This window comes from Ctenopharyngodon idella, chromosome 13 (assembly GCF_019924925.1).
Source record: "Ctenopharyngodon idella isolate HZGC_01 chromosome 13, HZGC01, whole genome shotgun sequence".
NCBI classification, from domain to species: domain Eukaryota; kingdom Metazoa; phylum Chordata; class Actinopteri; order Cypriniformes; family Xenocyprididae; genus Ctenopharyngodon; species Ctenopharyngodon idella.
Window position 1 is genome coordinate 12,228,576 of NC_067232.1, and position 25,940 is coordinate 12,254,515.

Sequence of the window (25,940 nt, forward strand, 5' to 3'; positions counted from 1 at the left end):
TTTTGAAATTCTGACACTTTCATAGTAAATAAAAAAATAATAAATTCATTAAATCAAATTTTCTGTACCTCTGAGAAAATATAGTCTGATCTTCACAATGAGAATGAGTTAAAGACAAGTACAAAAAAAGAAAAATGACTACATCGTTGTATCATTTGAAAATGAAAATAGTGGGTTTTGAGTTTAAAGCACCCTGCAATTTTTTTTGCACAAAGCGCAGAGACCAGAGACTACCGCCCGTATTTCATGCTGCGAATTGCATCTGGTGGCAGCAAAGCGAAACAGCAAGCTTTATTTTCTTCAGACAGTAATGCTAGCGTACCTTTGGCACAGAAAGCCAGCGTCTCTCATAGCTCACTCGGGGCAACTCAGTCAATGGAACAAAGTTAGAAGAATGGAATACAGTCTCTGAACAAAACACACACATTGGCGAGAGAGCGGGGCAGACCGGGGCTGGAATTCCACTCGCTGTGCAAGATGAGCAATATGGTGACAGGCAAAAGTGGCACGGGGCCCTTACGCTGAAGCCAAGCATGTTTGCGTCCTGAAATAACCTGTATTTTCATAAGCATCTTTACAGAGGGCAGGTGAACCCAGTAACCACCTGTGCATCCAACTGCAAAGGTCTGGCTGGGCTTGTCCTGAGTTAATCTAAATGTGAAAGGTGTATTTTGCCATGCACTTCTTGTGCTGAAAAAAAAAAAAATGTTTGAACCAAAGCTGCATTTACAATGACAATAAACAAAGGAGCAAAAAATCAAATCCAATTATAGCAACTCAAACTGCTCAAACAGTGCAGAGATAGCCATGAGCTATTAATAAAGTAACTGTTAAAGTGTCAATAATAGTTGTTCCAATAAACCCTTGTCAATATCTTATTGAAGAGAAAAAATGTTCCCAACAGAAATCAGATGCATGTTTGAGCTATAATGTAGAAATACTAATGGCTCATTAGAGATATCATACAACCTCGACAAACTATGGTACCACGCTTCTGCCTCAGAGTATAAAAGGGAATAATGAGATCAAGTATAAAATAAAAAATAAAGTAGATTGTAAGAAATAAAGTCGCAATTGTGATAAATAGTTGCAATTTTGAGATATAAACTTATATTTAAAAGAAATAATCTTGCAATATAAAGTCACAATTATAATATAAAGTCATATTAATAAAAAAAAAATTATAATTGAGAAACAAAGTTGCAACTAAGGTAATCAATTACATTTACAAAAAATAGTTACAATTGTAAACTTACAAAGTTGCAGTTAATAGTCAAAACAGTGATATATAGTTTTTTATAATAATTACAGTAATTACAATAGTCACAATTGTGTCACATTTACAAAAAAAATTACAATCATGAGATACAAAGTTGCAATTGCTAGAAAAAAAGTCACAATTGCAAGATAAAAAGTTGCAATTACGATAAAGTCATAACTGTGCTATAAAGCCGTAATTACAATAAATAAATTTGCAACTGTGAGATATGAAGACTTAAATACAAAGTTAGTCTAAAATTACTTTTTTCTGATGGCTTCCATAACAAACAGTGGGCAACCTTATACAAAACTTTTTCAGTACCTATAGTTACGAAAATAGGAATGCAGAGGGATGATTTCCATTCCACAGCTAAATATTCATGAATGAACAATCCAAAAAAGTCCTTAAACTTAAATCAATTCACCATACACAGAGATGGCAGCGCAATAGTATACTAATAAATGCAGACGAAGCTTGAGTTTGTTTGCTCAGGTTGCATTTACACCTTTATTCATGGATTCCCTTCAGTGGCATAGACATCATGTTTTGATGCGGCTCTAATGTCAAGATAAGATGAAGAATCACTTCAAGGTGCTCTCTGACACAAGATAAATGGCAGTTGACCTGAAGACACTGGGAGGTGAGGAGCCTTGTGGCACTGTTGTGGCGCTGCTCTAAAAACATTTCCTGTCTGCCTTGAGAGACACCACACCTTTGGGCCATTTTAGACATGAGTATATCTCATCTATAAAAACTTTGAGATAAGGCTGAATGAATGAGACTGCCTGTCTGTGCAAATAGCTTAAGTCTATCACATCTATTATTTTTCAAGTTAATGCCAGAACATAAAAATCATGATGTAAAATGCAACCAAAAGGTTTAAACTTGTTGGCTTCTCCAAGTCATTACAAACATTAACATATAAAGACATGTCAAAATATAAACAAATGTCAACATTTAAAATTCAAAGAGTACAAAAAGGGGAAAAAAAATATTATTTTCATTTTGTCTCACTCTTCAAATTTTGGCTTTGGTGACAAAAACAACATCTCCTCTCGAAACGGAATCTGAAGGAGAAAAACCGTATACGCAGAGAGTTACTCAACTGCATGAACGCATGCCCAATTCTGCTACATTATTCTCTGAGCCGCGTAAATGATCAAACCTGATGACAGTCTCAGTCTGAGGAAGAGACAGAGCCTACAAAAGGGAAAGTGACAGGCCCTTCTACAACAGATGTTTCTACCGAGGGGAGTCTACTCTCCACTGAGCAGTCTCACACATGAGAGACACCCAAAAGCTCTGGAAACAGTCCTGAAAATGTATGTTCACTGGTAAAAACACTTTCCCCCCCATACGGACTACCCACCACTGAATATTCAAGGCTTGTTCAAAAACACAGAGGGGTATTAACACATAAAAAGCAAAGTACCATTGCCAAAGTTTGTACAAAAGGCAAGAAAGAAACTGTTTAAAGAGCAATTTTAAAGGGATAGTTTACCCAAAAATGAAAATTCTGTCATTTACACACCCTCATGTCATTCCAAACCTGTATGACTTTCTTTCTTCCGTGGAAAACAAAAGATGTTAATTAGAAAGCAGGGTTTTTTTTCCCCCAAGAACAACCATGGTCATCATTCACTTTCATTATATGGAAAAAAGAAGCTTGAACATTCTGCTAAATCACTCTTTTTGTGGTTGACGTACAAAAGAAAGACATGCAGGTTTAGCATGACATGAGGTGAGTAAATAATAACAGAATTTTCACTTTTGACTGAACTATCCCTTTAAATCCTACCACACAGAGCGTTTGCCTCTATTGATCCACAATCCAGAGAAGAGCCACACTATTGACGGAAAACAAAACACATTAGAAAGGCCATTTGTCAGAAATGTTGCTCTCCAGATCTATCACAAAAAGAAAAATTTTCCCACTGTAAACGATAACACACGTCTGTTCTTCATTTCCAACAGATCAATGTTAATATGCAGGGGGTCCTGAAGATGGATTGCGGACACACTTTAACCAGTTAAGTGCCGGGGTCATATCACAGACAGGCTTGATAAGAAGTATGAGCCAGAAACAAGGTCTTCATTTGATATAAAGCACTTCATACATCATAAGCCATAAGATCTGTCATATATAGACAGTATAGCATACATATGCTCTATTCGTGTGGAGATTTTCAGAAGAAAGAAAGATGAGTTTATGGTAGGACAAGCTGACCTTTCAAATGATTTATATCTCATATAACTAAACCTCTCAAAGTGGTTTAAGCATGTTAGCCATAAAACTGCCATTAATATGATCATTTCATATGAAACCTACAGCATCAAACATTAAAAACACGGAGAGCTACTTAATAAAAACAGAAAACATGGTGTTTTACACTTGCGACTTGGCTTAACTAAATACAATTTTAGTAGAATCAACAAATTCTGACATGCTTGCTTGTGGTATATTTACCGTAAGTTCAGTGGTCTATTCAAGCATTAAAACTCATCTACATTAGAGTAGGACGGCGTCCACTGCACAAAACCGCATTATGCCTCTTGTTCGCAGTGGGTCTTAGAGAGCAGTGGCCAGTCTGGTGCCTATTTCCTTGAGACAGGATCTAAGCAGGAGCCAGACGGGAAGGCAAGCATTGCCTTGCAGGAGTCCGGATAAGCCAGCTCTGATGGCTTGATACAGCTCCAGACCCCCAAGCCTGATACCCTGGCCACAGAAGCGGGTCTAAATAATGTTTGCCATGCCTGCAGAATACATGCTACTGTTTGACATTGAGTTTCCTGCTACTAGTCTTTCATAACAGATAAGAGTCAAAGATCACCACCTGGCAACAAACAAGTGAAAAAATGCACAATAATCATTTATTATTAATAATTAAACATAAAATTGTAGTGTAGCATTTAGTCTAAAAACATAGCAAAGTTAAGTAAAAATTGTTTAAGTGAAAAATGCATGTTTTTCTAAAATATATACATTTAAAAAACCTGAATCTAAATTGTTTTCCACTCATATAAGTGATGATGAACTTTAAAGCACAATTTCATGCAGTGTGCCTGTGTGATTCAATTCTATTCATTTATTTCACCATTTGAGGCTTACAAATAGTGAAAGCTTGAAAAATCTCATTAATAAAACTTGGTGGCTTCAATTACACAATAGATTTGTTCAATTTTTAACAATATCTGTGAGACGAAAACAAAAATCTGTTGATTTGATTTTGGCACTCGGGTAATTCAATTCAAGATCATTTAATATATAATAATACACATTCACTTCAAAGTATAATAAAGTTAATAAAAAATGTGAAATCGCTGTACCTGAACTGTGAATCAAACATTAATAAAATAATTAGAGATGTGTTCCGACAGACAGCTTCTGGTATTATTGTCTAAAGTTGGGGAAAAGGTAATTAATTTGGCAGTAAATTTATTCGCACCGTGTTTGGCTCCTCTAACGAAGGAGAGGAAATTGCAAAACGGAGATCTAGTCTTCCTCCATTGTGTCTGATCAAATGGAAATCTTTCTCTTTTAACACAATATGCATATTGTGGATCCTGGCCTTCCATTGCTGAATGACATGCTTGAGCATACCAGTAACTATGAGTGAAAACCCCTTTAATTACTTTTTAATGTTTTAAATGTAGTTATTCATTTATAACAGATAAATAAAATAATACAATTATAAAATATCAAATAGATGAATACATTAAGAAGTTAAAATAAGCTAAAATAGATGTATACTGATAATTAAAAAGACACAAAATGACAATAATATAGGTGTAATCAATAAATTGTAATTTAAAGGTTTAGCTAGAATGGAAAAAGTTAAAAAATATATATATATTTTTATCTACAATAATGACATATATTTATCTACAACAAATTACAATGTAATGACAAACATAATTAAAGGTCAAAAGACACTACCATCATATTTCATTTGGAAACTTCTCTATTAAACCTACCTAACAAAGCTTGCGAAACTCTATTTTTAGAGGGAAATTTAAATGAAACTTTTGATACTAAATGTATACCACAGATTTTCAAGATACAGCTGTAAACTTTTGAATTCTCATCTGGTTTCTGAGTGCACAGAGCAACAATCGGGTGTGTAAAACAAACATCAGGGCTGTTAATAACATTTTAACATATGTAAGTGCATTGTTTCTCCTACAGTATGTTAAAGCTCTGTTACGGGATGTGCTTCATGACACAGTGGTCCCTGCAGGTTCAGTACAGGGTCTCTGTGGCCCACCTTGAGCTCAAGGGTTCTGGCACACTGGCAGATGGGACACATCGTGCCTTCAACTGGAAAATAGTTCTCTTGTGTCAGTAATGGCAAATAAGAGAATGCAAGGCAAGACTGAGCGAACTTTAACAGTGCCTCCAGTACCAGTATAATAAAGAACTAACATACTGTTTTGTCTTACTGTTTTAGGAAATTAAATAACTTGTGTATATCCATTTTCATATTAAAAGAAAATAAATAAATTATAATATACAAAATATATTTATAGCTCAAACTGCAATTTGATATTAAAGAAAATAAGTAATTTTATATTTAAAAAAAAATACTTCCTGAATGTTTGCTATAATCCTCAAACAGCAAAACTATATTTCTTGAAGCAATACAAAATGAACTTAACGATTTCCTGTAAACCCCATAAATACTACATGTATTTTTTTTTTTCACAACTGCTGCGATGTTTTTGTCAACAGTACGATGAGAAAGTGTACCATGACTCAATGCAGCCACCTAGTGTTCACACCGTGAATCTCACCAAACATTATCAGTATATCTCCAAATATATATCACAATTTTTATCCTCCTTCATTACTACAGTTTTTGTTAGCCAAAATAATGGTTTTATATTTTCACATGCTACCATTTACTTTTTTACCATTTCATTAAATGCCCTGATGACAACTTATCCCACTTGGCTTCCCTTACCCAGTAAAAAACACAAATGTACTGCTTTAATTCACCTCTAGAATATGTAACTAACATGATTATCTTACCCCATAACCTAAGATTTTTTCTTATCAATAAGTCAAATGCAATTACGAATGAATATTGACGCATATTAAAAGCTAGCACCAACTATCTATACAAGTAGGCTGTGTTTTTGTAGTCAACATCATTAACAAGTGAAGTATTAAACTTAAATGAACAGACTGCTGTATACTATACCTACTGTATATATAAGGAATAGGGATGGGTTTCATTCATGCATTCAGTTTGTAAGACAATTCTACAAGCAACTGACCCAAGAGGGTTAAATAGAGTCCAGCCAAGATGAGACGTCTTCTCGTTGACTCATTATCAGCCTCATGTACTGTATTTCCCGTACTAATAATGAAACAGTGCAGCTGGATAAAACACACACGCGTGATGAAGCATTAATTATGCAGCGCTAAACATCTATGAAACCAATTTGTAATCAGGAGGCGTGACAGCATACACTAGTCTAATGTAATAACACTGAACCACCAGAAACCGCTGGAGCTCTCTATATCCCTTATATGTGTGCTAACAGATGCTGACGTATGGGAGGGCATTATAAAAGATCAGAAAAACACCACAGACACTACTTGCTATTAGAGAAAGACCAATAACTGGCATTTTGACAAGAAGTAACATTCTTTGCTAGATCAATAAAAAACAGCACCCAACCATTTTCATTGCCATTCACTGCTAAGCATTAAACAGAAACAACAGCATTTTACAGATAAATTAACTAATTCAATGTATTATTTGCATAAATTATTCAATTCACATAACATTTTTTGTTGTTATTTAATTTCTTTCAGCAATAAAAAAACAAATGTATAAAAGAAATTAAATATGAATGCATATTTTATGTAGCACTAATAACAAAATAAAAGTATATAAATTATATAAATAAAATTATATTGAAAATTTATTTTTTAAAAACTGCACACACACACACACACACACACACACACAGTCAAACCAAAAATTATTCAGACATTTTTGATTTTTTGATATTTTTTTACTAGTGGGTGCAAGACACTATAGTTCAGCAAAATAAACTGTGTATATTATATCCAAAAATTATTCATACAGTGGACTACCAGACCATGTTTTGCTTAAGTGTTATCTGACATAATTAAGATTAATTTTTTCTGACAGTTTAACTGAGATCTTGTCATATTTTATTACCATTTTTTTAAACTATAGTGAATAAACTGTATTAATGAATGAAATGTTCAAGGTGTCTGAATAAATTTTGACTAATATACATATATATATATATATATATATATATACATTTTTAATTTACAAAAAAAAAAACTGTTAAACTGCTAAAACTGCATCGTTAAACCTAAAATGAATCAGCATCATTGTACAAAACATTGTTCAATCTCTGGTTGACCATAAAAAAGGTGTTTGCCATGGGGGTGACTTACTTTGGCCTTTGTTTGTGAATGAGAGGATGACATTTAACAATGTTCTATCAAAATATATCACAATTACAACTTATCATAGCAACCAGTCAAGCACATTCAACTATAGAAACACAAAATGCAAAACACATCAAAGTGTGTAATACATCAGCATGTAGAGTCACATTAAACATTTGAATTTCAAGCGTAAATCTCTATTATGGGACAACTCTATACAAGTAATGCTAAATAAACTGTATCATACTTCAGAATAGCGTATAAAGAGAATAAAATGCGTTTGCGCGAGTCTGTAAATGCAATCAAAACAGTGACACGAGGGTGTGTTTACATTAAAGCGGACGTGACATCATAGGTTTTGAACCTCAGCGACCGCGCGCAGGGCTAATGAATTAGCTAAACATTTTACGGTTTAATGCCAACTTGCCAACAGAAGTAATCAATTTTTACGAGGAATTTTCTTTCTTTTTGTTCTTTCAGCTGCGCGGTTTGATCCAAAGGTGAGATGGACATCTAAAGGCCTTTGCGCATGTTATAGGACTATGCTAGTTAGCCATCGGCTACCCCACTGAGATAAACAAATCATGATATTGGTATCAAATGTGTCTATCTGACATCTAATGGATGCATTATTTGTCCGCCGTATTCTAAAGTGTTAACCATAAGATTTATTCTTCAATTGTGTAATTAACGACGGTTTTTTGGAGACTGCGTGCAAACATGTTTTCCAACACATAATAATAATAATAATAAAAAGTGCATGAAAACTGCACTGAATCTGTACCCATGTAGAAAGCCCGTAAACAATCTGTTTTTCGACTATTTTATGCTTTGCATAAGAAAATAGTTTGTTGCGAGTTTTGCTTTATTTGCAACTGAAATTATGCAGGCTCTTTATTTGTTTAACCTTCACTTTAATATCAGTTGTCTATTCACATATTGAGCACAATCTCCAACACGCTGCCACAGTAATGTCGTGTTTGTTTTCTGCAACATACGTGCCTTATGACTTCTCATGATGAGCTTCTCTGACAAGTTGTTATTGCTTCTTCCATCTTCTTTTTTTTTTATCCGTTTGCAGATAGGATGGATCTCCAAAAAATAATCCACGACGCGCTGTACGACTTCATTTTGTCATATATTCCTCACGCGGATCTGAGGTGAGGGCATGTTGGTTCATTCGTTTGATTAAAGTTTTTTCCCCTCAATCCTTCAATTATGCCAATGACGTATTTTTATTTTGATCAGTACGCTAGATGACGTGCTTTTGTCCTATATCACTGGGGTGCTAGAAGATTTGGGATCTCAAGAAAGTGTGGAGGAAAACTTTGATGTAGAGGTGTTTGTTGAAATGTTAGAGGCCTACATTCCTGGTTTCTCAGATATTGACAGGTAAATTTGGGCGGATGTCTTGCAAGTTAAATCTCTGGGATTTACAATTATTTTATATTAAAAGTTTCGTAATATTTGAATGTCTTTTCGACTGATTTTTCTGCAGTGTCAAAGTTTGTGAGATGATGTTTAATCTGGCATCAAAGTTGGCCTCAGCCCGGGACACAGGTAATTTTCCTTTCATAACAGAAGTTACATTTTTATAATATTATATTATATTTTGTCATAGCAGGCAAAAAAAAAAAAAAAGTCCTCATATCTGAATGACTAAGGCGCGCAGTACAAAGGCATGTGATGAAACAAGAAAATATCCTGCAAGCTGAACTGTGATTTGTGTGTGTGTGTGTGTGTGTGTGTGTGTGTGTGTGTCTTTAAGAATCTGGAGAGATACAATTAGAGGAAGGTAAATTTCCCCTCTCAGAAAGTTCTGTTTTAACCCACGGAGGTTCAAGAGAGAAGACACACAACCTCACATTACAAGCAGAGGGAGCCACAGCTCAGGTATTGGGCCTTTCAGTCACATTCATAATGGTCCAGATGCTGGCAAGCTGGTTTTCAAATGAATATATGTCTGGAAATGTGTTTTTAGGTTAGTGAATCTTCGTGGGATAACCAGGAGCAACATCTTCTCGAGATGTTTCCTAAATGCAGTGTGACTGAGGCCAGAAGTGCATTGTCTATTGCTAAAGGTGACATGGAGGAAGCTGTTCGTCTCATTATTGAGGGAGATGTCCAGTTTACATGCCCCCCATCTCTCAACGTGAGTTTGTTTGAAAAGTTCCATTCACACTCATTATAGATAAAATGATCTATAGTCAGATTATTTGCCAGTTATTTCTTTAATTTGATTCAAGATAGATGTTTTTTATATTTTTAAAGATGTTACAGTGATATTTTGTTGTTTGTGTAAATCCTTTCAGTGTTCTTGTTAACTAAAACTTAAAGGGTTCACCCAAAAATGAAAATGTCATTTATTACTCACCCTCATGCCGTTCTACATCCGTAAGACCTTCGTTCATCTTCAGAACACAAATTAAGATATTTTTGTTGAAATCCGATGGCTCAGTGAGGCCTGCATAGCCAGCAATGACACTTCCTCTCTCAAGATACATTAATGTACTATAAAGATATTTAATATTTAATCAGTTCATGTGAGTACAGTGGTTCAATATTAACATTATAAAGCGACGAGAATATTTTTGGTGCATCAAAAAACAAAATAACGACTTATATAGTGATGGCTGATTTCAAATCACTGCTTCATTAAGCTTCGGAGAGTTATGAATCTTTTGTGTCGAATCAGCGATTCGGAGCAGCAGCAGTTTGGCGGTTTGACACGCGATCCGAATCATATAAGTCGTTTTTTTGGTGCGCAAAAAATATTCTCTTCGCTTTATAATATTAATGTTGAACCACTGTACTCACATGAACTGATTTAAATATGTTTTTAGTACATTAATGGATCTTGAGAGAGGAAATGTCATTGATGGCTATGCAGGCCTCACTGAGCCATCGGATTTCAACAAAAATATCTTAATTTGCGTGCAGAAGATTAACGAAGGTCTTGCAGGTGTGGAACGGCATGAGGTTGAAGATGAGATTATTTTCATTTTTGGGTGAACTAACCCTTTAAGCTATTAAATCATTTTCAGTAATTGAAATAAGGCTGAAATAAAATATAACAATTAGATTAAAAACTTCAACATAAACAAAAATTAGAAATGTTGCCCTGGCAACTAATTTATTATTATTAATAAGTTTAAGGTGAAGTACCAAAATGACTAAAACTGAAATAAAAAATAAATAACAAAAATATTAACAGGGTTCCTACGATTTTGAAAAACACTGTTTGGAAGTTAGTCGGACCGACACCAACAACAAACGCGTAACCAATCATCATTAGGGGGCATAGCTATAACGGTCGAGGAGACAGAATGAGCGAGAGGGAGATTTGGAAAGAAAAAAAAAACTGCAGGAAGAGAGATGGGACACAATACAAAAGAGCTCAAAAGAATATCACTGGAATGAAGGGTTATGACTGAGCGAGATCTTTAGGACCAGCGTTAATATTAGAAAAGCTTTCCAGTGCTGGAGAAAGCTAAGCGGGAAGGCCTGAAAACAGACGCGGGGGCTGATTTGATTCCGCTTCACATGTGAGTAACACGGTTTTGAGAGTCATGAGCTGTTGGCGACTAACAACAAACTCTTGTTTGTATTTACACTTGTATACTGTACGTTCATTTTTTTGTGCTTCCTTGTCGTTCGTTCATCTGCGCTTTATTTTTCGTGAAGCATTTTGTTGCGCATCAGCTGTGCATCCACTTTCGCATTGCGTGTGTAACAGTGGCCAGATAGTGAGAGTTGTGCAGGTAAACCACTGCACACTGACGACCGCTAGAGAATGCGTTGTTTAGTGTCATTGTTAGTGCACTCGCCTCACATGCCAGCAGCGATCGGGCCGGGGTTCGAGACCGACTCAGAGCAGGGTGGTTAGGATTGGAGAGTGAGTTTTGGAGGCGGAGCAATGAAGAGAGGGGTGGGTTTATTTGGGTTGATTTCAAATATCAACAATGTCCAACAGTGTTTTTCAAAATCTACTTACCCTACCTTTAAGAATTTCTAAAAACAGAAAAAAAATTATCATTCAATAAGTGTTTTTCAGTGTTTTTTTTTTTTTGTTCGTTTGTTTTTGACAGAAGTTTAGTGATTGTGGAACACTATTGAATGAATTCAAGGCACATGTTTTTATTACACAAAATGTTTTTCTTTACCATAAGAGAGTCTCTTTTGAACTTCACTAAACGAATGTGCATGTGCCACTCAAACCAGCAACAGATCATCTCTAAATCAGTCTGTACTTTGCTGTTTGGTGATCAAGAAACATCAAATCATATTTACAGTATCAAACCAATGTGTCAGAGGTGAACATATGCAGGTTATAAAGCGTTTTAGGTTTCTTCTCATCATGTAAGCGCAAGTTATCACTTCAAGGAAACCAGTAAAAAAAGAGAAAATGAAAAATATTTACATTTGACTACTATATACCAAATAAAATGCTGAAAATAATGCTGTATGAATCATTTATGTTAAATATGGTCTGAAAAATCTACAGATAGTTTTGGAAATTTGAGTCTGGAAAAGAATGCAAGTTTGAAATTAAAAAATTTGGAGGAACCCTTTAATAAATACTACAATAGTATATAAATAATACCAAAATTACACTGATGCCTTTAAAATTTTATATTTTCAGGCTAACCAAGGGAAGACCATTTCTGCTGATGTTGATCAGAAACTGAAAGCAAGCATTTTAGAAAAGTGAGTTATCTTAATCTCTAATTCTTTCAAACTATTGCACAAACCTGTTCTGTTGGATGTCACTGCACCAAAAAAAAAAAAAAACTTCATTTAAATAATTGAACCCCCACCCCCATCAGGTACATGCTGGTTGATAGTGAAGAAGACAAGAAAGTACACAGACCAGTCACTCCAAAAGATGTGAGTTTTTAGTGATTGCATTGCATAACATCGATGAATTGCATAGATATTCATCTTTTCCACTTTCTACTTGGTCATCTGCAGGCTCCTAAGAAACTGGTGCGCTATCATGGCAGTCAGGTGGTCACTACAAAGGGAGAGCGCTACCATCTAGTCAAGAAAGAAGAACCAGAAGACATGAAGAAGACTTATGTTAGTCTCAAACCAGCACGCAAATATCGATTTCATTGATGAAAGGTGTCTTGTTGATGGACCATTCCGAGTCAACCCTTCTTGTTTTTGATATTGTGTCTGGTTTTCTGTGACTGGAAACAAATGATTTAGTTTTTATTTAAATGTACCTTGGTCCAACTGTGTGTCCATTTACATATGGTGCTGGAGATTTAGAATCATGGGAGTTTTATGGGGTTTGATGTTTGAATTGGTGGCTGTTCTATATAATCTCCCAGCAGGTCTCTTTTTTCGAGCCCTTATAAGTTACTGTATTTATTTTTTTAACTACTTTTTACTAAAACCTTAAGCTATACCTAAAAACATGGTGTTTACATTTGACTGTTTTCTTTAAGCCAAACCGTTTTACACATCATTTCAATGAAAGTCATTGAAATGTTCTGCTAAGTGGTTGTTTTGTTATAAAATCAGCCAATTTAGCTCATTTTCACTGGCAGTTAACATTAGTGTTTGCATTTTGCACTGTTTATTTTCATATGCAGAAATAAAAAGACTACATATATGTTCCTACATAGACTAAATAATAGCAGGGTCTGTGTGACAGTTGATTTTTGTTGCAGTTTACAAACAAGGTCTGCCTGTTAATTCGGGATTTAACTGAAGGGGAATCTTCCCATACACTGGACAAGCTTTGGATAGACCAAACCTTCATCTGCATATTTACTAGAGTTAGTTCCTGTGTTGTGTAGTTAGCTGGCTTTGCATAGGTTTAGTAATGGATGTGCTTTTTGTTCACTATTAACAATTGTATTGTCATATTCATATTATCACACCAGTATTTTTCGAGATTGTTTGTTTGTGCTTGATGTACTCTGTTTACATGTAGACCATGTTGTCTTTGGCATAGAATCAGTGTCAACATTACCATTCAACTCCACCATGGCCCTGAAACTTAAATGCAGTGATTATAGATTCAAATATATTAACAGTATTTTTCAAGGACTGATGATGTTTTTGAGAGTAACTAGTAAAGAATGAATGTTTTATGAATGTTGTGTCTGTCATCAGTTCTGTACTTAAATATGTAAATCTAAGTTCTTAAAACTGGTTTTAAAAATGTATTGTTTAGAGCTTTTAGGTACTTTAGAGCATGAGATTGTGTTGAAATAATGAAAGAATTTTAGAGTGAAGGAATATACACATCTAAAGACACAAAGGTGAGAAAAGAAAACATTTTATGTTTAATTTAAAGATTACATGAACAGAGCAAACCACTTTAAGTCACTCAGAAATCAGTGCTGAGAACTAGAGATCAAAAGATCATGCAGCTACTTCGAAGTAACAGGTTTTGTTCTCTTTAATTTTTACACAACTAAGATCGTGCTCTAAAGCACAACGCTACGGCTATGTTAAACACCTGCGATAATTCTTTATAGAGACCAAAAGACATGTCAAACACTTCAAACGTCTTTTCAGAATTTCTCCAGGATATTTTATTCCTACATAATCTTTGTAAAAATGTAAATGCTTGTAACAAGACAAATGTTCCCAGAGTTGATTTATTTGATATTGTTTCTGTGATGAAAGGAATTTATATGATAGATGACTGCTATCATTGTCGGTACACTGTTCAACATCAACTTTGAGTTGTATATTTGGTAATATATAAAGTCAGCTGAAACAAGCCCATGATATACCATGATGATCACAATTTTGATACAAAAATTTAAAACATTGCATACATTTAAAGGATTAAAGTGACCAATTGGGTTCTTATATTAGACTACCGTTCAAAATTTTGTGGTCAGTATGATCTTTTTTTTTTTAAGAAATTAAAGGGATAGTTCACCCAAAATTGAAAATTCTGTCATAATTTACTCACCCTCAAGTAGTTCCAAACCTGTATACATTTCTTTGTTCTGCTAAACGCAAAGGAAGATATTTAGAAGAATGTTTGTAACCAAACAGATCTTGCTCCGATTGACTGCCATCGTAGAAAAAAAAAAATACTATGGCAGTCAATGGGGGGGTGAGATCTGCCAAATATCTTACTTTACAAATATCTGAACTATCCCATTAATACTTCTATTCAGCAACAATGGGCATATTAAATTGATCAAAAGTGACATATCTATAATGTTCCAAAATATATGTTTCAAATAAATGCTGTTCTTTTCAACTTTCTACTAATCAAAGAATCCTGAAAAAATGTATCGCAGTTTCCACAAAAATAATAAACAGCACTGTTTTCAGCTCTGATAATAAGAAGAAATGTTTGAGCACCAAATCAACATATTAGAATGATTATAGGATCATGCGACACTGAAGACTGAAGTAATGGTGCTTAAAAAAAAAAAAAAAAAAAAAATCAGCTTTACCATCACAGGAATAAATTACATTTTAAACTATATTCAAATAGAAAACAATTATTTTAGATTGTAATAACATTTTACAATATTACTGTATTTCTGATCAAATAAATGCAGTCCTAGTGAGCTTAAGAGACTTCTTTCAAAAACATTTAAAAAAAAAAAAAAAAAAAAATCTTAGTGACCTCAAACTTTTGAATGGTAGTGTAGATAATAATGTAGGTCAATTTCAGCTTTTAGCACACAAATTTTGTATTGTAAATAAACCCACACTAATAACAATGAAAATTAGTCATTTTTGAAAATAATAATGAAAACCATAGTTGATTTAAAAAAAAAAAAAAAAAAAAGATCAAACCATTCAAAATCTTTTATTTCCTTACAATTCATGGAGACAGATAACACTTGGCAAGTGTAGTTTGTTCTGAATTACAATCCTTACTGAAATGGTACCATATAATGTTACATTAAAAAAATAGAACACCAAGAAACTAAAACATTTTCCTTAATGTACACATATCTAAAAAAGAAAGAAAGAAAAAAATAAAAATGCATATACAAATGCAAAATTTAATTCAGTGAGTCGGCTACGAAAGGATGAGAAATCCCTTGTTTTAAAAAACATATTGTGGCTGAAACATTGAAGTCATGAGATCAAATTCAAAAGCAAACACACAAAACACCATCAATAATGATAACATCAACAGTTTAAACCCGTCAATGAACCGATGGTAGATTTCAAGTTGTAAATCATCCTCTTTTATGGATATGATCGAGGCACTCTGCCAGTTTCACTTTGTGGACTCAGAACCACAGGAGTTAAGTCATGGCATATGGCACCTTCTTTGTCCCAACATGGGACAAAACCTGACAACAGGCGCTCTGGGTGGTGTAAAAGTGCTTTACAGGCTCTGCTAATGCATTAGTCTATTTTTTAGCATGTAATGCTGCACATATGGATTTAAGGACTCTTTTTAAGGGGAGATCAAATCAATCAATTTCTCACAAGTGGTTTTCTTCTTACACCAACACAAAACTAGCAATAATGGGTCCAGTAAATGAAAGCAGACAAGGCGGAAGTCTTTATACTGCCAAAATACTGCCATGCACTGGCATTTCAACAGTCTGAATGTATACACAAGCATATACCCAAATTCACACATACATATAAACAGACCGTCTTAGCAGCACACTAAAGAAGCTTCAGCTCAGGCCATTAACTCAGTCCATGATCATATCTGCCTTTAATCATCATGTTCAGCAATGGACCAACCTGTTAAAAATCAATAGAAAATTTATTCTGTGAACAAACATATGCTAAACAATTAATTAAATACTGGAAAGAGGAAAACGGTTATTCGTTTCTTGCTCTAGTCACAGTCAAATATAGGCATGCACAATTTGATTCAGGTTTAAAGCAGGTTAGCCACAAATATACTTGTAATTAGGTTATTGTCAAGGTCAAAATACACAGGGAATTCCTTAATGCATTATTCATATCTGAGGACCTAAAAACGGAAGAGGCTATGATTGACTGTTCTACTTTTCTGTACCTCATGTGGGTCCCCCAAGGCCTCTCCCAACATCTTCTCTATGTTCCTCATTATGGCCACCTTCTGATGAGCTTTCAAAGGGTACTCTATCCTCTTTGGAGTGGGTGTCCCCTTGAAATATTTTGTGTAATACTGGTTGATTTGTGCAAAGATACATCTTGTATGTAAACAAGAGAGTGCACAACTGAAATGGTGCTGCAAAAGCATACCTTGTACCAGAAGTTCACTGTGATGGTCACTCCTCCATTTAACAGGGACTCAATGTGATGCCACCTTTGTGAAATACAAAATGCAAACATTTATTTAACATAACTAAATGTATATATTACCATGTAAAGGTTTAGAGTAAGTCATTTAAAAAAAAGAAATGAATACTTTTATTTAGCAAGGCCGCACTGAATTGATAAAAAGTGACAGTAAATACTTTTACATTGTTCCAAAAGATTTCTATTTCAAATAAATGCTGTTCTTTTGAACTTTCCACTGATCAAAGAATCCTAAAAAAAATCGTTTCCATGAAAATATTAGGCTGCACAACTGTTTTCAACATTGATAATAATGTGAAATGATTCTTAAGCAGCAAATCAGCATATTAGAATGATTTCTGAAGGATCATGTGACACTGAAGACTGGAGTAATGATGCTGAAAATTCAGCTTTGCCATCACAGGAATAAATTACATTTTAAAATATATTAAAATAAAAATGTTTTTAAATTAATAATATTTAATAATTAATAATATTGCACAATATTTGTTTTTAATGTTTTTTTTTTTTTTTTTTGAAAGGCAGCATAAGAGACTTCTTTCATCAACATTTAAAAAAAAAAAAAAAAAAAAAAAAGACCCTAAACCTTTAAACAGATATAAATAATTGGATTATTATGTTATGTTATCAGTATATCAGTAATCTTAATTTATTGGCTTAATTTCTCTTGTGGACCATAGATTGATAATGAAAAAGAGAGAAGAATCAATATTTCTTGTTAAACAATTTTTTCTTTTTCTTTTTTTTGTTTTTAAAGTCCATGTTTGAAGCTGATTTTGATTTTCATCGATGACTGATTATTCTGTGTTTGGACCTAAAGACTTATTAGGCCTATATAATTTTAGTAGTAATAATACTATTATTAATAATAATTTGTAATTGTTTTTTTTATTAGTGTTATTAGTGTCATTAATGTTTAATTTAAAGATTACATGAACAGAGCAATGTTTTGTTAATTGTTAATGTTTTGTTAATGTGCTATGGAAACAAAACAAAATGCTGACGAAAAAACGAATAATGGCTAATAATAATTAATAATAATTTAATACATTAAAAGGAAAACTAGCCAAATATTGTCTTGATATTGTCAAAGGCATCTTGGACTATCATCAATACACGACACTATCATCTGTCAGCAAAACCCTAATCTCTATTTTAAAGCTATCCTAAAATGAATGAACACAAAAAATTCTTCCACATAGCTTTTAGATATAATAACACACAAAAGCTATCTATGACAGGCAATTTAGATAAGCGCACCCTGCCTGGAGGAAAGTCGAACTGAAAACAGTTCATATCTCAACGCAAACATTCTCAGGCACACCTGCTGCCACTTTATTCTTAGATAAAGTCACTTATGCAAATCACATAGTTAAAGACTAAAGCTTGTCGGCCTGCACACATTTAAAGTCTATTGTCTTCTGCCAATGTGCACTTTACACAAATAAACTGCACTTTCAAGAGCTAATAAAAACCTGTTTTTTTAGAGACTTAAACCTTTACAGAGCAACAAGCTCTACTTTGTAGCGTGTGCTTGATTTTAAACACCATATGCAGCATGACACCCCAATACACCACTCTTTGCCCATGTGCCGGATCAAAGTACAGATATATAGACAAAGAAATTCTGGAGAACATTTGGAAAATTGTATAACATTCTATGTTTTTCCTCAAATGGAGACCCTTCTGTGACACTATGTTAAAAGAAAAGGAGAGATGTTCACACTCAGGCAGCCATGGGGAAAAAGCATGGACTGTAGTATTACACAGTTGGTTGGCATCATTTTGCCCTCCAGTGACTAGGGGGAGCAAGGAGTTGGAAGAGGAAGCCGTCATGGCTGATTCACTCTCACAGGCTTGAAACTAAGTCAGCAGCCCATGGAAGCAGAGGCCTGCTGAACAAGCCACGCAACTGGGTTACTACTTCACTGACTGATGCTTTTTAAGCTGTTCGTATACATATATATATATATATACACATATACACACACACACACACACACACACAGTACCAGTCAAAAGTACTATTATTTTTAATGTTTTTGAAAGAAGTCTTATACTCACCTGCATTTATTAGATAAAAAAAATACAGAAAAAAAAAAAACAGTAATTTTGTGAAATATTATTACAATTTAAAATAATGGTTTTCTATTTTAATATACTTTAAAATATAATTTATTTCTGTGATGCAAAGCTAAATTTTCAGCATCATTACTCCAGTCTTCAGTGTCACACGATCCTTCAGAAATTATTCTAATATGCTGATTTGATACTCAGTTATTATCAAAGTTAGAAACATTTGTGCTGCTTAATATTTTTTGGATACTGTGATAGATTTTTCAGGATTCATTGATGAATAAAAAGTTAAAAAGAATAACATTTATATAAAATAGAAATATTTTCTAACAATATAACTCTTGCTGAATAAAACTATTAATTTCTTCCAAAAAAAAAAGAAAGAAAAAAATATATATATATACACTGACCCCAAACTTTTGAACAGTAGTGTATATTGTTACAAAATATTTATTTTAAATAAAGGCTTTTTATTTTTATATTTTTTTTTTACTTTTTATTCAAAGAATCCTGAAAAAAGTATCACAGGTTATAAAAAAAAATATTAAGCAGCACAACTGTTTCCAACATTGATAATAAATCAGCATATTAGAATGATTTCTGGAGGGTCATGTGACACTGAAGACTGGAGTAATGGCTGATGAAAATTTAGGTTTGCATCACAGAAATAAATGATATTTTAAAGTATATTATAATAGAAAACCAATATTTTAGATTGTATTAATACTTCACAATATTACTGTTTTTATGATCAAATAAATGCAGGCTTGATGAGCAGAAGAGGCTTCTTTTGAAAACATTAAAAATAGTAATGTTTCTAAACTTTTGACTGGTACTGTATATGTATATATGTATGTATGTATGTATGTATGTATGTATATATATATATATATATATATATATATATATATATATATATATATATATATATAAATATATATATATATATATATATATATATATATGTAATGCCCAGCCAAAAAAAAAAAAAAAAAGTCGCTGTTTGGATATTAATAGGCAAATACTTAATCTATGAATGGATCATTATTACAAAGATTATTATGTTTCTAGCATGTTATATGTTTGGCAACAGTTCTTTTAACTATAATATATGGAGTGTGTAGCTTTTCATTTCTTAAACAACCATGTTGGAAGATCATGGCCATATTCCAAGATGACAATGCCAATATTCAATATTCAATGGAAATAACATCACAAAATTTATTTCCATCAAGAGGTGCATCAATTTTTGATCAAGATCTTGTATTGACAATGCAAGAGGTGAGCACTCTGTAAAGTCTCCTCCAGCACATCCCAAAGACTTTCAATGAAATTAAGGTCTGGACTCAGAGGTGCCAATTCATGTGTGAAAATGATTCTTCATGCTCTCTGAACCATTCTTTCACAATTTGAGCCTGATGAATCTTGACATTGTCATGGAATATGGCCATGATACATCTTAATACATGGTTGTTTAAGAAATGAAAAGCTACACACTCCATCTTTTAGGGTTAAAAGTACCGTTGCCAAACATATAACATGCTAGAAATATAATAATGTAATAAGGATCCATATAGGTTCTTAATTATTTACCTATTTAAATCCTAACAGCAACTTTTTTTTTTGGCTGGGCAGTGTGTGTGTGAGATAAATATGTTTATATATATATATATATATATATAATATATATATTATATATATAAACATATTTATCTCACACACACACTGCCCAGCCAAAAAAAAACACATAAGAGTTTCCAAGCACTCTTCTGCCTTTGGTTGGCCGAACAGATAGTCCCGGCCTGGTGTAATTCAGCCAGTCTGGTTGAAATACACACTTCAGCATAAAGTAATAATGGTGATCAACCTTTTCTGTGTATTTAAAAAACAATCTTACCAATACATGGGGATGTATAAGACATCACCTGGTCCCACAACAGCCTCGTATCCAACAGCATTTTTGAAATTAGGAAACTTGTCATAATCAGGATTTTCAAAATCAACCTATGAATGTAAAAATAAAAAATAAAAACTACAACATTTTGCTTATTTGTTTAAGTTATTGTTACAGTCTTAAATAGTCTGAAAGCAAGTGGTTCTCAAACTTTTCAGGCCAAGTACAACATTTGTACAACATTTAATCTACAATCAATGCTGGTATACCAGCACTATACACGGACAGATTGTGGATTAAAAATATAGAAATGTCCTTGAATGTTACATTTGGTAGCGTCTGTGCTAACTTGAGGAAAAAAAAAAAAAAAGTTGGATTGAATCCAATGATCAACATATTTTTCTTGATATATGGTGGATGAGTGGAAAATGTCATGTGGCTAAAACAGATGAATACAATATTTTGCCTTTTTTGTATTAACAAGATATAATGACCACACCAGTGTGCAACTTAAACATTAGTTTGCATGCGGTATTGATGAAGTACAATGTGGGTTATGCAGTAAAGTAGTGACACAAAGCTATACTCATATTATATATATATATATATATATATATATATATATATATATCTCACATACAAAAATTTGAGAACCACTGGTCTAGGGTGTCATCAAACATATAATACCTGACTCTGTCTGTCACATGGATGATGAACTGGGTAAGGATAGAGGCAGTCAAACTGATCCGGAGGAAAGAGGATGCATCTCTTATGCCCTTTGATTTGTGCAAAGAAATTCTGTTGCTCATCATAGTGTGCTGGTGTCACATTGCCTGGCGTGATATTTTAAGAGGATAAACAAACAAACAAAAAAAATGATATGATGGTCACCCCACCAGCAATTTACCAACTTAAAGTTAGAAGAACAATTCAAAAAATTTTATTTTATTATACTATTTTAAATAATAATCCTAATAATTTGGACACAGAATAAGGAACTGAAACTGTACCTTCCATGCCTATGAGCAGCAAATTCGAGGTCAAGGGTCCCCAGTTTCGTTTAGCTTGCTGTTTGTTAATCCAGTTCCAATTGAATCCAAGAAAATCCACCACAATTTTTTGGCCTACTGTATCGTTCAGTGTTTGTTGCAAGTACACTCTACAAAATAATCAACAAAGTCATTTCACATCTTAAAATGGCAAATTAAATCAAGTGATACTTTATAAAGCAATTCTATTCTCTTTAGAAATTACAAAGATTTTTTTTAAGTAAATATCTACCTGAATTTGTTTAATATATATCTAGTAAGGTCAACAGTTAAAGGTCTAGGACCAAAAACAAGATGATCATAAATGATATAGCAATAAACCACCAAAGCAGAGTATCAAAAGGTCAGCGATATGAACTGGACACCAGCTGGCAGACTTAACTGCTTAGTCATACAGCGATGCAATTTCATTTCCTGGATTGGATTTCATGCATCTCAACATTTTTAAACAGTATCATACATCAACTGTTTATGTTATTATAAATAGCTCAAAACTTTATAGTCAAGGTAAATTTTAAATATACACTATACACACATGTACACAAATAATACACCTATTCTATGCTGAAGGGATGTTCTATCTGTGAAAAGATAAAGAGTGTGAAAAATCTGACAAAATCAAAGTTATAAATCACTGTCTACACTTTTGTTAAAAAAAAAAATAATAATAATTGCCTCAGCCAGCAGTTATGAACATGCATATCAGGTACATTAATTCAAATCACACTGACATACCTTTCTGATCCACCTTGTTCTTCTGTTTGATGCATCTTGTCCACAAACTCAGAAAATTTCATCTCTATTCGACGAGATTTTGGCACAAAGTCTTGAAAGTTTGCCATTTTCTTCTCATCATAATACAAGAATTTGTGATTTTCTGCTGTGTAAACAGAGAAGTCCCCATTTCCAATGTTCTCTCGCAAGTAGGGTATGTCCCATTTTAGAGCTGGATATACTAAACTGGTGTCTGTTAATACAACAGGCTCCTACCAAAGAAAATCAAAATCATGAAAAAGTTACAATATTTACAATACAAATAATATTTTTAAAAAATTCTTTAAGACAACAGATCAATGGAGTGCTATTCTCAGTTGGGTGGGTCATTAGTAGTTTTATCATTCTGTAGGCACAATCACCTTTAACTATGCTGCATGTTTCCTGTAGCACCAAACACACTTCCACAGTCATGTTTACATTCAAGTGCAAATATTTAGTCTATAGCTTAAATAATAATTTAAACACAACTGCAAAAATACTGTCCGAGTTGTGCAACGACCCCGCCAACGCTCGGCGTTTATTTGACACAGAATTATACTGATGCTGCAGCACAAAAAAAAAAAAAAAAAAAAAAGTGACAAGTGCTACGTGACTAGAAGAACGTACACTGTTCCAGCGCGCGCGCGGGTAGGCTGCTCTCGCGCTCCGCTGCAACTACACCAGACGACCGCTACAGGAACAAACCACCATGCATCGACATCAACTTTTAGGCGTAAACCGCTATCTATTGTGTATGATAAATATTATTAAATAACTTATTATTGGACTAATAATTAAGTCAGAAACGTACCTGATCTGATTTATATATATATATATATATATATATATATATATATATATATATAATATATTTATCCTTCTTAACATAATAGAAAGTTTTAATTAAATAATTCTAAACGTATTAAAACGTACGGACGCGTGCACAGCTAACAGTTCAATGTCACTGTTTACACGAGACAGACGTCAACAACATGAACAACGTGCTTTGACTGATCTCATTTTAACTGACTGCCACAGTACTTCTTCGTGAACAGAATAAGACTGATTTTACTACAATTTATTTTTTTGTTTTTCCCCCTCATACTTTTCCTTTCTGTTTTTGGTGCAAGAACCCCTCCCTAGGCCATGTATAAAACACTATTCTGATTATGCTGTTCCTAAAAAATGTATTATTTTTGTTCTATCACTAAGTCATTGGAATAACTGTTATATGGTCTCAACTGTAAAATTATATAATATAGTTAAAATGTTAAACATTTTTAGGAAACGTACTATTTAGATTTGCAATATCTTACTGCAATCACGTCCAGTAAACTTCTCACTTTATGCAGAAATTATATATAACGGCCGTTTACTAATTTCCTACATTTAAAACCTAATTTATCATGGCAGTTACAAAATCATTTATACTTTATCTGAGGAATAAACTTAAATTATAAATGATCAGATTAGTCCGCGCTTATTGGGATCTGACATACTGAAAGAACCTCCTCCTATCAAACTCATCAAAGAGTTTCAAAACAACGTACGATTTTATGTTAGACAAGGGCGTTTAATAGTCTGTTTGAATTAGGGTAACGTAAATCATCCTTTCGTTTTAGTGCACCTTGCACCCACCAAAATGAGTTGCAGCTCTCCGTTCCTCAATCTGTCGCACTATAATTCAATGCAGGATAAATATGCAAACATACCTCGTTATTGATGAGAACCTCGGCACGCGGATCCGTATGGGATAGTCGCGGTATCGGTCGGGTTGGGAAAGTATATTGTCGAAGCTGCGATTCATTCCAGCCTGGGTCGCGCAGATCCGTAAAGGAGGCGGCGGCAGCTCCATCGGTCTCCGCTGGGTCCGCTTCAGCCACGGTCGCGGCTGCCATGTCCTTCGAGTGCGCCAGAGGATTGCTGTTACTTTACAATGAAGCTGCGCGAGGTTAGACGGCACAGCCGTTCAGCTGAAAGAGGAGCAGCGAGCGCGAGAACCGCTCCTGGGCTTTCACACACCCCGCCGTAGCACGAACAAACGAGAGCGACCCGCGCAGTCATACAAGCAGCGTGAAAACAGAAATATTGGTGATGTTTCCATAGCATCCACCGGAAGTGTTTTTTTGTTTTGTTTTTTCAAAGTAAAAGTCCTAAACCGTTGGCTGCACAGGTCTCTGTGGGCGAGGCCATAAACTGAGGGGTTTTTTTAAGAGCGTTACCTGATTTGCCCTCGTTAGAGTGTGGGTAGGGTTTAGGGGTGGGGTAGGGTGAAGGGGATCATTTTCATTGCATGATTTATAAACACCCACCAGTTTGAAAACACCCACAAATTCAGAAATGCCCACTTTTGTTCCGCAGAGACCTCATACTCGTTGGATGCATAAATAAACGAATGAGCGAGCAATAAGGAAACATGTTACAAATATGTAAATCATTGCAAAAATCTAAGTGGTAACTCAAAATACCATATGGCATTTCCGAAAAAATAGATTTCCTGTTGTTCACTGATTTTAAACGTGCATGAAAGGTGATCAGGAATCGACGTAAAACGCAAGACACGAGCACAACTACGCTAGGGTGACCATATGTGCCATTTTCCCAGGACGCGTCCTGTCCAGGATTTCTAAGTTGCATAAAATGTCCCAGTTTTGGTTTTGTTTTCATATTTGCGGAAGGTAATGACTGAAAAATAATTTGACCAATAGCGTGCATTATACATAATCGACCAATCGTGGCTTGCGAGAAGGCTGGATCTACAGAGAACGGTCAAAGCACTGCAAATATACGACAACATTTTAATGCATTGCATGAAGACTGTCAATAAGAACAGTGGCTTGCACAGACCTCCGTGCAGAAATCGCGTTCCGGGGGCACATCGATATGACCACTTTCACGATTAAAGAGGCAAGGGCTCAAGCCATTTTAGGCAATTTAGAAATCCTGGACAGGACGCGTCCTGGGAAAATGGCACATATGGTCACCCTAAACTACGCAGAAAACTTATAAATAGTTTGAGCGATCAGTAGTTATAAGGCTCGTGTATCTGAAACAGAATTGTACAGTGTTTCTATGAACAGTGTCTCTCGTGCGCACACACTTATTTATACTTATTACAAATATTTATGTATTTTTCTATGGGGAAATAGAAAAATGCAGTTCTGCATATCAAACAGTAGATGGGGATATTTGACAGCTGCTATTCGTGATAGTCGGTCATGG

At 34.2% G+C, this 25,940-nt stretch overlaps 2 protein-coding genes across 3 annotated transcripts; one reads left to right on the forward strand and one right to left on the reverse strand.

Moving 5' to 3' along the window:
- The first annotated feature begins 8,022 nt into the window (after nucleotides 1–8,022).
- cuedc2 (CUE domain containing 2) lies at nucleotides 8,023–13,805 on the forward strand. The gene is made up of 9 exons (XM_051917092.1): nucleotides 8,023–8,197; nucleotides 8,779–8,857; nucleotides 8,946–9,089; nucleotides 9,196–9,257; nucleotides 9,466–9,590; nucleotides 9,679–9,849; nucleotides 12,340–12,404; nucleotides 12,524–12,584; nucleotides 12,669–13,805. Exons 2-9 carry the CDS (start codon nucleotides 8,784–8,786, stop codon nucleotides 12,813–12,815), a joined length of 849 nt encoding a protein of 282 aa, XP_051773052.1. The 5' UTR covers nucleotides 8,023–8,197; nucleotides 8,779–8,783; the 3' UTR covers nucleotides 12,816–13,805.
- A 1,674-nt stretch (nucleotides 13,806–15,479) lies between these two features.
- hif1an (hypoxia inducible factor 1 subunit alpha inhibitor) lies at nucleotides 15,480–24,837 on the reverse strand. Of its 2 annotated transcripts, none has more exons than XM_051917090.1 (8): nucleotides 24,431–24,837; nucleotides 22,698–22,948; nucleotides 21,924–22,072; nucleotides 21,601–21,746; nucleotides 20,917–21,023; nucleotides 16,887–16,950; nucleotides 16,678–16,788; nucleotides 15,480–16,397 (listed from the first exon to the last, which is right to left on the reverse strand). In XM_051917090.1, the coding sequence occupies exons 1-8, from the start codon at nucleotides 24,614–24,616 to the stop codon at nucleotides 16,341–16,343; spliced, it is 1,071 nt and encodes a 356-aa protein (XP_051773050.1). In that variant the 5' UTR covers nucleotides 24,617–24,837; the 3' UTR covers nucleotides 15,480–16,340. The 2 variants fall into 2 exon arrangements, with proteins under 2 accessions (XP_051773050.1, XP_051773051.1); XM_051917091.1 differs by lacking the exon at nucleotides 24,431–24,837 and adding an exon at nucleotides 23,099–23,295.
- Nucleotides 24,838–25,940: the final 1,103 nt, after the last annotated feature.

Excerpts from the sequence above, each read along its gene's own strand:
- cuedc2 (XM_051917092.1), top strand. The coding sequence starts at position 8,784 with ATGGATCTCCAAAAAATAATCCACGACGCGCTGTACGACTTCATTTTG. Across the intron at positions 8,858-8,945 it reads ATTCCTCACGCGGATCTGAG|TACGCTAGATGACGTGCTTT; the intron begins GTGAGGGCATGT and ends TATTTTGATCAG. Across the intron at positions 9,591-9,678 it reads CAGAGGGAGCCACAGCTCAG|GTTAGTGAATCTTCGTGGGA; the intron begins GTATTGGGCCTT and ends ATGTGTTTTTAG.
- hif1an (XM_051917090.1), bottom strand. The coding sequence starts at position 24,616 with ATGGCAGCCGCGACCGTGGCTGAAGCGGACCCAGCGGAGACCGATGGA. Across the intron at positions 22,949-24,430 it reads AGGTTCTCATCAATAACGAG|GAGCCTGTTGTATTAACAGA; the intron begins GTATGTTTGCAT and ends TTTCTTTGGTAG. Across the intron at positions 16,789-16,886 it reads CAGTGAACTTCTGGTACAAG|GGGACACCCACTCCAAAGAG; the intron begins GTATGCTTTTGC and ends AAATATTTCAAG.